The sequence below is a fragment of the Bison bison genome, unplaced genomic scaffold, assembly GCF_000754665.1.
Source record: "Bison bison bison isolate TAMUID 2011002044 unplaced genomic scaffold, Bison_UMD1.0 scf7180017864330, whole genome shotgun sequence".
Classification (NCBI taxonomy): domain Eukaryota; kingdom Metazoa; phylum Chordata; class Mammalia; order Artiodactyla; family Bovidae; genus Bison; species Bison bison.
The window spans coordinates 10,071,660-10,089,234 of record NW_011494902.1 but is presented as its reverse complement, the minus strand read 5'-3'; the positions used below and the strand labels follow the sequence as shown (position 1 = coordinate 10,089,234).

General features: G+C 34.8%; 1 protein-coding gene across 1 annotated transcript in view; it reads left to right on the top strand.

Annotated features, from left to right (window-relative positions):
* The window catches only part of LRP1B (low density lipoprotein receptor-related protein 1B), a 1,806,191-nt gene that overhangs the window by 898,370 nt on the left and 890,246 nt on the right, over positions 1-17,575 (top strand). Inside the window, exons 12-14 of the mRNA XM_010853706.1 lie at positions 331-550; positions 1,884-2,073; positions 9,468-9,590. Coding sequence (XP_010852008.1) covers positions 331-550; positions 1,884-2,073; positions 9,468-9,590 — 533 coding nt within the window. The remainder of the gene's footprint in view (positions 1-330; positions 551-1,883; positions 2,074-9,467; positions 9,591-17,575) is intronic.

Here is a 17,575-nt window from a genome sequence, read left to right as displayed (position 1 = left end):
CTTCACAATTTTTGTTTAATTTTTAATTGAAGGATGATTGCTTTACAGTGGTGTTGGGCCTTACAACAACAGGAATCAGTCACAATTATATGTGTGTGTGTGTCCCCTCCCATTTGCGCCTCCCCCCGCCCCCCATCCCACCCCACTGCACCAATCTTAACTTCCCTGAGTATTTCATAGCTACCTCCTCCTTTGGGCAGATAAGCATTTAGATAGGAGAAAAAATCAGGATGTAATTAATTTCTGTGGAGCTGCCAAACCTGAGGTAGCATCCCACTATACTGGCAGCTGATTGAAATAACACACGCACTCTGGTTTTTCACGTCTTAGCTGGATGTATTGGACAGACTGGGAGGAAGATGAAATAGATGACAGCGTGGGAAGGATCGAGAAGGCCTGGATGGATGGCTTCAACCGGCAGATTTTTGTGACTTCAAAGATGCTGTGGCCAAACGGTTTAACTCTGGACTTTCACACCCACACATTATACTGGTGTGACGCCTATTATGATCATATTGAGAAAGTGTTTTTGAATGGAACTCACAGGAAGGTAAAAGACAAATGCTGCTGTTTTAACCCACGGGCTTCTTTCGCAGAGCCCTGTTGTGTTGTGTTAAAAATACTTTCAAGTTTATTTTTACCCCTCTGAGGCAGCTGCCAGTAGTCTCTGTGGGGTGGCTGAAGGAGGCTGAGCATTAAGCAGTGCAGCTGGCACTTGCCTCCGGGAGACGGGGCCCAGCTCACTGTGGTATGCCAGGATTTGTGGGATTTCTAAAAGAATCTCTTAGGATATCAGAACTGTTTGAAAATGGTATTTCCACAGTATTGATGTTTGCTAGGACAAACCAACTCAATTTGGTTCAAGTATCTTCAAGTATTTGAAGCTGAAATTTAGCCTACGTATTGTGACAAAGTTATTATAATTCACTTACTCAAATAAAGAACTTCATAACATTGGAATTGGAATACAAGAGTAGACTGAATTTCGAACCCATGGATGTGAATAAATATCAACATCTTCTTACCTCTTTTGGTAGAATCATTGCAAAATGATTTTGAAATAATTCTGTGAAATGGAGGACGCCATTGACTGTGTGAGAGAGGCAACATTGGCAAAATATCACCTCTGTATTCTCTCCTATAGTCAGTCACCTCAGCACATATAGCCTTATGAATGGCTTCAATATTTAGTTAAATAGTAAGAAAATGGAATATGAGAAATTACCAAAATGTTTCCTTTGACAATATACTTCCTTCTTTTTTTCGAAAGGGTGTTTGCACAATTGACCAAGCCTATCTCCTAAAGATTCTATTTGAGAAATGTAGTGCATTAATCAGTTAAGACTATTTCAATCATTGGTTAACTCTAACAATGCTTTAAATGTCTTTCCCCAAATAAGTAAGATTGATTTGCATTTAACCTAATGTTACAGGCTTAAGAAGTATTAAATCAATACCTTCCATCCACTCTCAGTGTTATAAGACCATGTTGTATCCCTTGGCTATTGGATGAGCAATATTGCAAGATATATAATGCCACTAATTACTCAGATCAATTTCTATCCCAGAATATCTTACTGAAACATCATAAGAAAAGAGATAAGGAAGAGTATCAAAGTTATTTTATCGTTTGTATTTCTTGACCATATGTATAATTTTGTGTATGAGAGAATTGAAATGGATGCAATGTAAATGGTCTCCTTCAAATAACATGTCCTAAAAACAGGAAAATATGCTCACATTGTGAAATCCATTTTTCAGACATACTGAGAGAAAAGTTTTTAGTTAGATCATTGTTCTACTTATTTGAGTATTCTCTCTAAATATTTGGTTATGTTTCTAAAGTCAGTTCTGATTTTTCACAATGTGTTTATATTTTACAGATTGTTTACAGTGGGAAAGAGTTGAACCATCCTTTTGGACTGTCGCATCATGGGAATTATGTGTTCTGGACTGATTATATGAATGGTTCCATTTTTCAACTAGATTTGATAACTAATGAGGTGACATTACTGAGGCGTGAAAGACCACCCTTGTTTGGGCTTCAGATTTATGATCCACGAAAGCAACAAGGTATTAAAAACCATGTAAAATTGCATCTGAGTTTTACATATAATAGTACTTCACAGAGGTTGCATAAAGATTTTATTTTGGCAGTGTTGCTGAAGTTTTGTGATAAAAGGTGTCTAGTCACTCCAAAGTCAATCAAATCTTAGCCTTTGTTACCATAAAAATTTATTATTTATTGTTCAAAATATCCTGAGTGAGTAACTCTGGGAATTTTATTAGAGTGAAGTTCAAGGATTTTTCCAGATACTTCCTTTTTCATGTCATTTATACTGGAGAAGGCTGTTAAAGTAAAAATCCTCAATGTTTTCAAAGAGTCAGTATTGTAAGAAGTGGAAAAACTTTCAGTGTGGAAGCAACATTGTGGGAAAATGTTAAAATATATATATGTATAATATAAGGATAATAGTATTTTTAAAAATATCAGTATATTTATCTGATCAATTCATATACATTTGAGGTATATTAAATTATTATAGATGTTATGAAAGTGAAATGATCTACTCTGATATTCATGTCTTATTAAATCAGAAAAGATTTTTATATTTTTAATCTGCATGAGTTATTAATATTTATTAGGCTATCCACAAACAGAATTACTCAGAATTTAGGTAACAAAGAGAATAACGTTTAAACATATACATTACCATATGTAAAATAATAGCCAGTGGGAATTTGCTGTATGACTCAGGGTGTTGTCTTATTGGGAATATGTGTTCAGCCAAATTGATTGATTATTTTTCATTAACTTAGGAGAAATAATCAATACTTTGAGTTTATTACCAAGAGCAGACAATAGAATGTAGAAATGATGCCTGGTCAACATCTTTTTTGGTCAATAGACATTGAAATTAGATAACCTACTTTGAATCTAAATATTTGCTACCTTTTTCTACATTGATTAAAGTGGTCAGATTATGAAACAAAATGTTCTCTGGTGTTCAAATGTAAACATGTTATCATGTTACATTTTTCTTTCAGTGAGATTTATCTTTGCATCTTTTGAATATTAAATATTAATAAATATTTAGAAACATAATAATCAGTGGCATATAAATTTTGATTAAATACTCTTGATAGACCTTTTTGAAAATAAACTTGTAATTGAATAGAAAACCATGTCGTGCATATCATTAATTCTTCATGGAAGAAAATAAGCTGATCTTATATAGCTTTATACCTTGTTTTTCTACAGTATATGACTGTATATACTATGAGGTATTTAAAGAGAGGGTTATAAAATTGTTCCATATATCTAATATAAAAGAAAAAGCTTATATTTATAGTATAGAGTATATTTACATATAGTATTCATATATATGCCTATAAGTACATGCATATAAATACACAGATGATAGCTAATATCACACACACACACACAACCACAGGAACACCATGAAAAATATTTAGGAATGCTATCAATGCCACAACCAAACTTTTAGACTCGGTGTTAGAAAATTAGTAATCAGGAAAAACTCTATCAAATTACTTGGTAATATGCCAATTAATCTCAGAACAATAGATATATAATCATACTAAACAGAAAGTTACATTTAGGAATTAATTTCTGAGTAATTTTGAGGGGCTTATGGTCAAAATGTTTTTATCATATCAAATTGTTTCTTCTCATTTAACTGAAAAGCTTTCTTTCCTTTTCATTTACATTAGCTATCTAGAACAATTTTATAACCCTCTCCTAAAATAATTCATAAAAAGTATAGCAATTACATAAAACTAATACTTTTTAAGCTTTTTATTATCTAGTTTCAGAAGTGCACTTATATTTCCTGCATGTTTAGAGAATGACATCATTACTTAAGGACAATATTCTTAAAAATGTTGATGAATAATTTCCCATATCAAATTAAAAGTAATAGATCAGCTTCTATGATAAATATATGAAATTTGTTGTTGTTTAGTCATTAAGTCACATTTGATTATTTCTAACAGTTTAGACTGCAGCCCACCAGGCTCTTCTGTCCATGGAATTTTCCACGCAAGAATACTCAAATAGGTTCCATTTCCTACTCCAGGGGATTTTCCCAATCCAGGGATTGAACCCGTGTCTCTTGCATCTTCTGCATTGACGGGCAGATTCTTTACCACCATGCCACCTAGGAAGCCCTACTATCTCTCAGAGTTTGCTCAAATTCATGGCCATTGAGTCAGTGATGCTATCTAACTATCTCATCCTCTGCTGCTCCCTTCTCATGCCCTCAATCTTTCCCAGCATCAGAGACTTTTTCAATGAGTTGGCTCTGCACATCAGGTGGCCAAAGTATTGGAGCTTCAGTAACAGTCCTTCCAAAGAATTTTCAGGGTTGATTTCTTTAGGGTTGACTGATTTGACCTCCTTGCAGTCCAAGGGAAGCTCAACAGTCTTCTCCAACATCAAAATTTGAAAGCATCCATTCTTCAGCGCTCAGTCTTCTTTATGGTTCAGCTCTCACATCCATACATAACCACTGGAAAAAGCATAACTTTGACTATCTTTACTTTCATGGCTGCAGTCACTGTCCACAATGATTTTGGAGGCCAAGAAACTAAAATCTATTACCACTTCCACTTTTTCCCCATCTGTTTGCCATGAAGTTCAGTTTAGTTCAGTTGCTCAGTTGTGTCTGACTCTTTGCAACCCCATGGGCTGCAGCATACCAGGCTTCCCCATCTATCACCCACTCCCCGAGTTTACCCAAATGCATGTCCATCGAGTCGGTGATACCATTCAACCATCTCATCCTCTGTTGTCCCCTTCTCCACCTGCCCTCAATCTTTCCCAGCATCAGGGTCTTTTCAAATGAGTCAGCTCTTTGCATCAGGTGGCCAAAGTATTGGAGTTTCAGTTCAACATCAGTCCTTCCTATGAACACTCAGGACTGATCTCCTTTAGGATGGACTGGTTGGATCTCCTTGCAGTCCAAGGGACTCTCAAGAGTCTTCTTCAACACCACAGTTCAAAAGCATCAGTTCTTTGGTGCTCAGCTTTCTTTATAGTCCAACTCTCACATCCATACATGACCACTGGAAAAACCATAACCTTGACTAGAGGGACCTTTGTTGGCAAAGTAATGTCTCTGCTTTTTAATATGCTGTCTAGGTTGGTCATAACTATCCTTCCAAGGAGTAAGCATCTTTTAATTTCATGGTTGCAGTCACAGATGGGATCAGATGCCATGATTTAGTTTTTTGAATGTTCAGTTTTAAGCCAGATTTTTTACTCTCCTCTTTCACCCTCATCAAGAGGCTCATTAGTTCCTATTCACTTTCTTCCATTAGAAGGTATCATTTGCCTGTCTGAGGTTGTTGATATTTCTCCCAGAAGTCTTGATTCCAACTTGCGATTCATCTAGCTGGGCATTTTCCGTGATATAGTGCTCTGAATATCAGTTAAATAGCAGCTGACAGTATACAGCCGTGTCATACTCCCCTCCCAATTTTGAACCAGTCAATTATTCCATGTTTAGTTCTAACTGGTGCTTCTTGACCAAGAAGTTTCAAATCCTAAAGGCACTAAAAATGAGTCCAGAATTGATATTCCCCTCTCTCCACTTCTGAAAGCCTGCTGGCTCTAGTAATTATCTGAGGAGTCGTCAATACTCTTCACCATGACAAGGCTGTGATCCATGATGGGGTTATGAAATTTACTAATTATTAACTGTAATTATAACTACCAGTAAGTGGGCTAAATATTCTTATTTAAATCTCACTGAAGACATTTAATATAAGTCCTATTAATTTATAGTATACATATGAGAAATCCAAGAGTCAGGCAAATGTAGCCATTCTCCTCAGAAAACAAGGAGCCAGGGTTCAAATTCAAGTTTATCTGACCACAAAAGAGTTTTATATGATTCATTTATGTAGCCATTTTAATTTATTAAAATTGTATAGCTACTATATTTTTAGATATGGGAAAGGGACGTGTTTTTTTTTAATCATTGTAATTTTATTATTAAAATTTTTATTAAATTATTTTTTTAATATAAAGAGTCCCTGGACTACACATTTATAGAATTGAGGATTCAACAATCTTAGACTATAAAGCACTAGTATATCAGATACACCTTTAAAAATATATCTTTAACCTGCCTTAAAATGCAAATTATGTAGCACAGATTATATATATTCTTACTCACATAGAAACAAGATACTTTATCTTGTTACAACAGACATATCTGTCCACATACTTGTACCTTGTTTCTACACACACAAATAACTGTTTCTGTCATTCAACTTGCTAATTGTAAGTTTCATTCATTCACTTACACAGTCTGTGGCAGACACTGTAAGGGACAGAAGAATCCTACTTCTCCTAATTATTAGATTGAGGAAAAAAGGTAATGTTTTTGGTCCAGACAGACCTTACCTTAAACTTCATTTAAAAAACTATTCGTCATTTATTTTCCTTGCATATTTCATTTTTTTAAAAGTACTTCCTAAATGACTTAATCTAGAATTTTAGTTTGTTGTTTTCAGTTATTTTTCTGACCCTTATTGATCTAATTTTATTTTGTCATATATAAACAAGTCAGAGTATAGGAGCATAAATTTTAGATTAATATAAATTCTTATTTCTATTCATTTGGAAAATATATGAAAAAAAGAAATAATATGAATTACCTGGAAATAAATAATAATTTGTGCTCTAAATCCTTACTTTTATAATGATTATTTATATATTTTTTCTAAATATTAGAGAAGTCATTTAATTCTTTAGGTCTTCAGTAGTTTCACCCACAATGAGATGAAACCTATCTTTATAATTTTATTATAAACTTAAATTAAAATAAAAGTGTAGAGAGGGCAATGGCACCCCACTCCAGTACTCTTGCCTGGAAAGTCCTATGGACGGAGGAGCCTGGTGGGCTGCAGTCCATGGGGTCGCTGAGGGTCGGACACAACTGAGCGACTTCACTTGACAACCCACTCCAGTGTTCTTGCCTGGAGAATTCCAGGGACAGGGTGCCTGGTGGGCTGCTGTCTGTGGGGTCGCACAGAGTTGGACACGACTGAAGTGACTTAGCAGCGAGGTAACTAACCCTGGGATTGATGAATTATAGATATTCAAAATGAAAGCTATCAATATGTTAATGAACACTTTTATTGATATTTATGTGTAAAGATTTTACTGCTCTTTGTAGTCAGTCATGTTTTCAAGAAAATATTTTTATATGACTACTTTTGCAAGGTATTAACATTTCAGTATTATATAAATCCTATCTGGAATATGTTTAAGTGATAAATTAAAAAAAAATTGGGATATAACTAAAATAAAAACATTCTAAGCAGTTTCTAATGAGATATGGAATTATTCAAACTAATTTAGATTTTGAATTTCTATCATGACAGTACAAATACCAATTTCTCTCTTTTAATATACTGTACTCACAGAAAATGAATATACTTTAAATCTTGAATATAGTAATTTATTTCTAAATACTTAAATTTTATATTCAATAGCAATAGTAAGTATGAATCATGCTGTTGAATTAAAGAGTATGACTTTCAGCATATATTTTTGGTAGGAAAATATAGCATAATATTGTTTTTAGTACTTTCTTCTTTTCTTACTGCTGTATATTATTCATATACTTCTTAAAATATATTGAGTTAATTCTCATTTTCTAGATTCTGTATGTTACTAAAATATTCACTATATAATTTAATCCTGTACAAAATGTGCATAGTATAGACAGAACACCTATGCATCCTATGAAGTATTATATGTTCATTCCATTGTCTTGGAGTAAATATGACTAAATCTGGAAGTTGCCTAAAAATGTTCTTTATTCCCTGTTGAAAAAAACCTGAACTGAATTTAATTTCCTTAGCTTAAAAAAATATATATATAAATGTATATATATATATTTAATTTTTATAAACATTGCAAATTAAATTTACTTCTCAGAATAATGAGAAAAAAATAATTATACACTTTAATTTTTTTTCTGATCTGAGGACACAATGATAATCTATGGGAGTGAGTTAAATATTTATTGCATATAGCAATCTTTCAAGTTTTTTAGCTCATTTATTAATACTCTTCACATCTAACCCCTGAAGCCCAAAGCATAATGGCCTAGTCTGTCACTTTTGTCACATTTTTGGCACTTGAACTTTAACTGCCAATACAGTTTTAATCATCATATTATTGACTATATGTCTCCTAGTAATTAAAACTCTTAATTTTTAATGTTTGAGTAAAATATTCTGATGTAATTGAAATGTTATTTATTGATACCTTGGAAAATGCAAGGTGTATACATAGTGTAAAATGATCCTGGCATTTACACTGCCAGTTGGGCTGCTGGTCTACACCTATGTATCTCAGAAAAGAGACTTTCTTCCTCACCTTTCCAACTTGTGGGAATGAATAGCGTCAAAATGATGACAACCTAAATTTTACTTTGATGTACACCTTTATAGAACAGATTCTCCAGCCTCTTCAAAAATGTACCTCAGTTTTATCTGAGTCTCCAAGGGTGTCTCACATATGTTCATGAATAATACCATTATGAATTTCCCTTCAAGCCTGCTTTATTGATAGCAACCGATGTCTCTTCAGTGCCTCGGCTGTTTCCTCCCGAGACACCACTTTACCCTTGTGTATTGTACGTTCTCCTGAAGCCAGTGAGGCTGCTCATTTTTGAGCCTTCACAGGCAGCCTGCATTCCTTGTTTCCTCAATGCACTGACATGCCAGTTTACTCCTTGCAAAAGAGGAAGGAAAATCCCTCCCATCTCCCCAGTGTTTGTTTGCTTTCTGTTTGGTGTTGGTCACTCAGTTGTGTCTGACTCTTTTCGACCTCATGGACTGTAGCCTTCCAGGCTTCCCTCTCCATGGGATTTCCCAGGCAAGAATACTGGAGTGGATTGCCATTCCCTTTCTCCAGGGCGTCTTCCCAACCCAGGGACTGAACCTGGGTCTCCTTCATTGCAGGTAATTCTTTACCATCTGAGCCCCCAGGGAAACCCTTTCTGTTTATTTGGGATTCAAAGGCACATCCATAATGCCTGTCTGTAGACTACTTTCTGAAGAACTCAAACTTGCATATACAAGGCCTCTTCTAGGAATCTGTCCTGGACAGACACCATTTAGTCCACTCTGTCTTTTTCTCTTCTGTTGCCTATCTGCACACAGACCCCTGTATCTTCCAAGCAACATGTAAATTCCTTTTATGTACCAGTGCATCATATATTTTCAAGCTTTTTTAGATTTCATTTATGATTCAGCAGGAATCCTGATTACAGGAATCCTGATTACATGAATGTGTCCATGGTATATATGTGTGTACACTTGTATGCCTACAGAACATCTCCTAGAAAGAACATGAACCCCAACTGGCTAACTTTATATGGAGTCAAGAGTTCTCTGACAAAGTTTCTTCACTATTCTTGCAGGTGACAATATGTGCCGAGTCAATAATGGAGGCTGTAGTACACTGTGCTTGGCCATCCCAGGAGGCCGAGTATGTGCCTGTGCTGATAATCAACTTTTAGATGAAAATGGGACCAATTGCATATGTAAGTGTCTTTTCATGTTACACTCATGGTTTATTTGTGCCTTTTTGACAAATAATAGCAGATGAAACCAAAGGAATTAAAATCAAACTTGGAAAGAGAAATTCAGATAATAACTTAGGTATAATTAGACTATAAATAATTAAAGGAATTAATATCTAATATACAAATGAATAATGATAATAATGCAGTTTAGCTGAGTTTCCTGGCACTGCTGCATCGATCTTGTGCTGTGCTGTGCTTTGCTCGGTCACTAAGTTGTAGCTCACTCTTTGCGACCCCATGGACTGTAGCCCCCCAGGCTCTTCTGTTCACGGGAATTCTCCAGCCAAGAATACTGGAGTGGGTTGCCATGCCCTCCTCCAGTAATCAAACCAGGGTCTCCTGTATTGCAGGCAGATTCTCCACCAGCTGAGCTACCAGGGAAGCATCTAGCTTAGTAAAAGTTAAAAATAATTATATGCCACAGAAGAAAATATTTCTTGAAATTGTTAGGGATCCTCACCATCAGTAACTGTAACTGCATATAAATGAAAAATCTATCTATAATGTCATCATTGAACAATAAACTACTAGGGCATTTCAAGGTGTATCATCCAGTATAAGAATCCAGCAACTATTACCTATGATTATTATCAGTAGTAGAAATAATAATAACTTCTATGATATATAGTTATAAGGATCCACATCAAAACACCCTAGTAGTTTATTGTTCAATAATGGCATTATAAATAGATATAGCTTTAGAAATCAACATTTTTATTATTTTATCCACATCTTTTCTTCTCTAAAAGAAATAATATTGCAGATTAGTTGAAATCTTCTTTATTGCACTTGCTACTTAATGACCAAACAAAATTTGTCTTCAAAATTCTAGAAATGTTCTTTATAACTAGAGAATATTTTGATCTAATATACTTCAGAAAACAAATATGAATTTATCCATGGGCAAGGTTTTTTTTTCCCCCCATTATTAATAGAATTTTTTAAATTGCCTGTATAAGACACTGCCTGTAGGAAATAGTTCTCTAAGGTGTACTTCCTTTGATTCATCAGATGGTATCCCTCCCTTTGTTCAGTGATATTATTTAGTAATTTCTGTTTGGTTGTTGTTTGCTTACATCAGAAGAGAAGACATCTACCAAGACCTATAGTTTGGGAACAGACAGGTATTAAATATTGCTCTGAACAGCAGAAAGTCTGTCCAGTTGCCTGGTATATTAAATCTTATCTTAGTTATTGGGATAAATGGTATGATTCATGTGTATCTTTCTCAGTTTGATTTCTAGCATAGATCCTTCTAAGACTATTTTTCTGGTACAAAATGGGATTCTGTGCTACTCTAGCTGGATGACTTTGCCATTAGAACAGATGAAATGCACACACACAGAGGCACAAACATACAAAGATAGTAACCTTTGTGGATCTTCACCAGGTCCATTCCTGCCTTTGCTCTGCCCCAAGAATTCCTCTCAAAGATGAAAAGTAGCACTGCAGTGTCTCCTTTTTATGGTCACCACAGACCTTACTGTCAGTACTGGAGGAGCAAAGGGCGTTTCATTCCATCTAAAGGTAGATGAGCTTATTCAATTTCAACTGGAATAACTTGAGAGGCTTCTCAGTGAATATCAAATCTCATCTTCTTGGTCTTGCAAAAAAGTCAAAATTAAGTAAGGATAGTGTCAATAAAATGATCAAGAGGCTGATTTCTCAGTAATCTTAAGAGTTTTTATTTTCATCTTTGTTTTCATCGTGGGTAATTGGAAGGAAAGTGTATACATCAGGTACTAATAACTAGATGACTTTTTAAACTTTAAAGTTTCTAATTAGCTCTTTAATTTTTAATTGTGTAAACTATGATATTATGTATTATTTGCCTCTCTATTTCCTTTATTCTTATCCCCCATTAAAAATTATGGATTCCTTATGTGTTGGCATGGAGAAGGGAATGGCAACCCACTCCAGTACTCTTGCCTGGAAAATCCCAAGGATGGAGGAGCCTGGTAGGTAGGCTACAGTCCATGGGGTCGTGAAGAGTCGGACACGACTGAGCGACTTCACTTTCACTTTTATGCATTGGAGAAGGAAATGACAACCCACTCCAGTGTTCTTGCCTGGAGAATCCCAGGGACAGGGGAGCCTGGTGGGCTGCCGTCTATGGGGTCGCACAGAGTCGGACACAACTGAAGCGACTTAGCAGCAGTATCTCTGTATAAATAAAAATTAGGTAACTTTTTGTTTGTAAGGAAATACTATGCACAATGTTGGTAATTTAGCTGATGTTAAGAGATTTTATATGATAGTTTATATGTGACTATACATATGGTGAAAGTTAAAGGAGATTACTGTGAGACTATTGGTGTATTTTAATATTTATAATTCATGGATGAGGTAACTCCAATTCAATTAAAGGGGATAGAATTAGTATTTTTATCTATAGATGTTATACTAAACAATGTTAAATCATAAAAGCAGGTGACTATTTATTTGAGAATTTGTTATTGCATCAGAAGTTTAAAATTTTACTAGATTTTTCATATGGCATGAAACTTATCTCGATTCTTTTCTAATGTAATGGGGAAAATTAAGAGAAATATTATAGTAACTAATTTATTGCAAAAAACTTAAAGTGTGTTTATATAAATTATTCCAGTTTCTATTCATTTAGTAACAAATTTTTTATAAAGATAATTTAGCCTTAGTTTGCAGATGAGGAAATTAAAGTTCGAAAGGACACAAATACATGGAGTTCATGGTTGCAGACTGTAAGGCAAGACAAGTATCAGTGTGTCACTAACCTCTCTTTAATGCTCATTCCTCTGGGCTTCTGACTTAGTTTAGGCCAGATTACAGACTTGTTATTCAACGGAATAACATTTTAACTGGCTTTCAATATTAATCTGTAGCATAACAAAAATACATGCTGCAATCATTGAGATATGATCTTCCTGGTTTTAGTCATCCTCACTGAACTGGCATCAAATGAACAAAAACCCATTGGCAGATGGTCAGGCCAGAATTAGACACCAGTGGTTGTTTCTCAATGAACTTGTGCCAGAAAGCAATGCCAGAGGAGGCATTCATCCAACAGAAAAAATATTGGTATGCTACATGGTTGATTAAGGATGCATTCTAATGCCATGCCTGGAAGGAATTAAGAATGAGAGTAGGCTGGGCTCTTCGTTTTTGTGAACCTCCTGTGTCATGGTCAAATCTTCTTACAATTAGAAATGAGACCTGGTGTAGTGTAGTAACTGGAAACTTACTGCCCTGTAGAAGCATATGTAAAACCAGTTGATTACTGATCAAGTGAGTTTATTTCTTTTTAATTTATCTTGATGACTTTGAAGGGAAAAATCACAACATAGAAAATTAATAAATGAGAACATGAGTAATACCAAGAAAGTAAGATAAGCTCCTAAAAAAATGATAGTCACTATTTTTTTTTTCAAAATAACATAATAATTTTGTCTAGAGTATTGAGACAATAGCACAGTAATTATTTAAATGCCTCTTTTGTGGCCTGGAAAAAAAATAAAAAGAATAGAACTTTCCAATATGCCTTACCCAAGAGATCAACTTAAACATTGACCAAAATATTGGTCATCCAAGGGTAGCATTGCACAATTATATGTCAGTGGTACTCTGTGACCTTCTTCACCTTCTGGAGCACCAGATATATTCCTCTGTCAAAAACAGTGCTCTGCTATGGCTCAGCCATTTATCTGTTCAGCTGTGACAAGCCTTATGTTCTAGGATATATGCAATCTAATGTGTAGTAAAAAGTTTAAGGCAGTAAAAAGTTTAGAAGCCTCATCCAGATGAATATTTATGGCCTCCTGTGCATAGGAACTCACAGAAGATTATGTACCACTTAGGTTGGCTGCTCAGAAGACCACTCTATCTAATGAAAGGTCATCCTGCTATGATAAGGAGAAAATTCAAAAACCATAGCAGCATTTTTCACACTGCCTTCCTATATGGGCAGGCTTACACAGAGTCATTCAGCAAACTACAACTTCCAAGTTTTATTTTAGGTTTTTCTCTTCCCCTATTCAAATCAAGGAATAGTTAGAAATGGTGTACTCCCAAAATGCCAAAAAAAAAAAATCTGTTAAGCAAATAAACATATCCTAATGTGAAACATACAAGAACAAATGAGAAATTGTACTATATTTTTATCTTAGACTAATGGTTTTATTACTAATTAATCATAAGTTTGGTATAATCAACAGCAAAACATTAATTGAGAGAGGAGTAAGAGCTAGTTTAGAATAGATTACCACGATGGGGTTGAAGAGAAGAAAAGCAAAATTAGAAACATAGAAACTTGTTCTTGGGCACCAAAGCTTATTAAACCAAGGTCAGGACCATATGTATTAAATTCAAACACTGAACTGAAGTCCAAATATATGATTTAAAACTAAAATAATTAAAAGTTTATTAGTAAGCTTTCTTCATTTACTTCTTTATGATCTGGACATTAACACTATCAATCATTCTACCAGTTTTTACCAAAGAAAAGAGTTAATTCTGGGGTGCGTATTTCCCTTGCAGTTTATTGATGGGTCGTGCAGAGACCTTCTAATTCCACTGCTCTAACAGCAGGTATCATAGGATGTGTGAAAACTGGCAGCTCCTTGCCAGGCATGTCATGATTCATGTCATTTTATTTTCAAAGCCGAAATTAAAGGATTGTTTCTTACTTTGCCAGTTTTCTTACTAGTGAGATAATGTTATAATATTTTTACTGGAAGTGACCCTGACAGTAGAATTATAGGTTTTGAATCAGTTTTCAAATTGAAGTACAACTCTGAAGCTAAGATTACAAGTATACTGTCTGTTAATATGCTGAAAGCAATTCATGGTTGTGCCTAAATACCCGAGTGCAACATGGGTTCCATCACATTAAGCCTTGGAACGAAGTGGCATGGATGGTGGAACTTTTCCTGTATGTTTTGGTTATGGGGAGAACTTTATCACTCTTTCTTTCTAGTTACATATCTTTTTTTTTTTTTTCCCCTTTAAACTAACTCTGTTCACGTTCTCGGGTGATAGAACATTAATTGCTGAGCCAGTTGAAGTTGTAATGTATTTATTGAAGTATTAAAGTATTTATTCAATCTCCAGAGATAGAATATCTCACTGTAATAATGGCTGTAATATAGAATCATCAGCCTCTGTTAATTCCAGGAAGTCAGGCAACAAGTATTTTTGAACATTTCTTCTGTACCTGGTTCTATTCTAGGCATTTTTTGTTCTGTAATATGTGACATTGTCCTTCATATAGTCAAAAATCTTGTGAAAACACAAGATATGTGAACGTTACTTATAAAATAATGCCTTTGTAGAAGTTTGTGCAAGGTGTACAGAATAATGGTCTTATTTTTTAATGGAAGCTATTCACTCTCTTAATTGATGCTAGATGTACTTGCTTCATCATCATGTTGATTCTTGCAAGATTTGGTAGATTGCCTGGCCATCAGTTTGGGTTATTTGGTAGATAATGTTGCTACCCAGTTCCACAGGTAGGTGAATGCTAAGAAAAAGACCACATTTTGGAATGTCTAAATTGCTATCTTATCCATATTATCACCTATCACATTAGATTTTAATGTGATAATGGGCATTGTGGACTCAAAGATGACCTGTCTTTTATCATTATGTCCTGAACAAACCTAGTCAGTATTGATAACATGATTTCTTGTGATATAACTACTGATTACATCTGAAAGGCGTGGGTTAGGGCTGAGTACAGTAATGATGCCAAATGCCCTGGGAGATATTGGAAATTAGAACTCAACATCTTAAAAAAAATCTTTATGATTATGAAGAGTCTGAAAGTTTACCCACATTGCCAACTAACATGTTAACCCACCAGAGTTTCATAGATTTAGACAAAAGACATGCAATTCCTGGATCAGGCAGAAACGATTTTATTAATCAAAGCAGGTCACTAAGTTGCACATTCACTTTGGTTCTCCTTGCTCCATCCCACCTCCACGTCATATGAAGACTAGGCCCAGAGAGGCCAGGTAGAGGTGGCACATAGAATGTGTTTGTACCACAGATGAAGAACTCTTGAGCTTAAAAGTCTGCTAGAAAATCTACCCAACCTTTGCTTTGAAGAAATATACTATCTTTTATTATCCTGGTTAAGGTGCAAACCTGCTCTCTATTCTAAAAGGAAGCACCATTTGTATCTTCCAAGGCTGTTAGCTATTTAAACATCCTTGAAAAAATAGTCCAGAAAGAAGTTGACACAAGACATGTAGAAACACCAAGAAGAAATGCCTGTCCAACAAATTATAGGGCTTAGAAGAATTGTAGACAAACTTTTAAATGTCAAAAATATTCGTATATGTTTAATATGTGTCATTATAGATATAAGTGATACCTAACTGCTGTTACAAGTGATTACTCATATGTATTAATGACATTGATATAAATCATTATCAGAAGCAGTAAATACAAAAGTTAAATTATCTCAGGAGGTAAGCTCTACTGTCTTTCAAGCAATTATCCTTAACCTATTATGAAAAATAAAAATGTAGCCTTTGTAATCTGTTTTTGAAAAGTGCCAACTGTATATGAGCAAACATCATTTTAAAATAACTGACTACCCACATATATATGAAACTGTGTTTAAAACAAGTTTAGAAATTATTCCTGTTTTCATTCATTCCATAATGATCTAATTATCGGTTGAAAGCATTTGAACCTTAAGTGGACTTAAAGACCTTGTCTCTAAATTGATTATGTTAAAGAGTATTTAATTTGGATTATCAATTTTCTAGGATAGTTTGTCTTTCCCTAGACAAATTAAACTTCTTTAATATAGATATAATTTTTCAGAAGCAAGTATGATTTCACTCTTGTCTATGGATATTTTTGATCATTCCTTAAAACTGTGAATTAAGTTATTTGATCAAAGATCATGTAAAAACATCTTTTAAATTAGGGAGATTTTTATCAGTTGAAATCAATCATTTCTTGTTTTCTGCAATCTTCAAGCTGTGAGACAACAGAATTGACTATTTCTTTTGACATGATTTAAGAAAATCTTTTTTTTTTTTTTTAATTCTTAATTTTAATTTAATTTTATTTTTAAACTTTACATAATTGTATTAGTTTTGCCAAATATCAAAATGAATCCGCCACAGGCATACATGTGTTCCCCATCCTGAAGCCTCCTCCCTCCTCCCTCCCCATACCATCCCTCTGGGTCGTCCCAGTGCACTAGCCCCAAGCATCCAGTATCGTGTATCGAACCTGGACCGGCAACTCGTTTCTTACATGATATTTTACATGTTTCAATGTCATTCTCCCAAATCTTCCCACCCTCTCCCTCTCCCACAGAGTCCATAAGACTGTTCTATACATCAGTGTCTCTTTTGCTGTCTCGTACACTGGGTTATTGTTACCATCTTTCTAATTTCCATATATATGCATTAGTATACTGTATTGGTGTTTTTCCTTCTGGCTTACTTCACTCTGTATAATAGGCTCCAGTTTCATCCACCTCATTAGAACTGATTCAAATGTATTCTTTTTAATGGCTGAGTAATACTCCATTGTGTATATGTACCACTGCTTTCTTATCCATTCATCTGCTGATGGACATCTAGGTTGCTTCCATGTCCTGGCTATTATAAACAGTGCTGCGATGAACATTGGGGTACACGTGTCTCTTTCCCTTCTGGTTTCCTCAGTGTGTATGCCCAGCAGTGGGATTGCTGGATCATAAGGCAGTTCTATTTCCAGTTTTTTAAGGAATCTCCACACTGTTCTCCATAGTGGCTGTACTAGTTTGCATTCCCACCAACAGTGTAAGAGGGTTCCCTTTTCTCCACACTCTCTCCAGCATTTATTACTTGTAGACTTTTGGATCGCAGCCATTCTGACTGGTGTGAAATGGTACCTCATAGTGGTTTTGATTTGCATTTCTCTGATAATGAGTGATGTTGAGCATCTTTTCATGTGTTTGT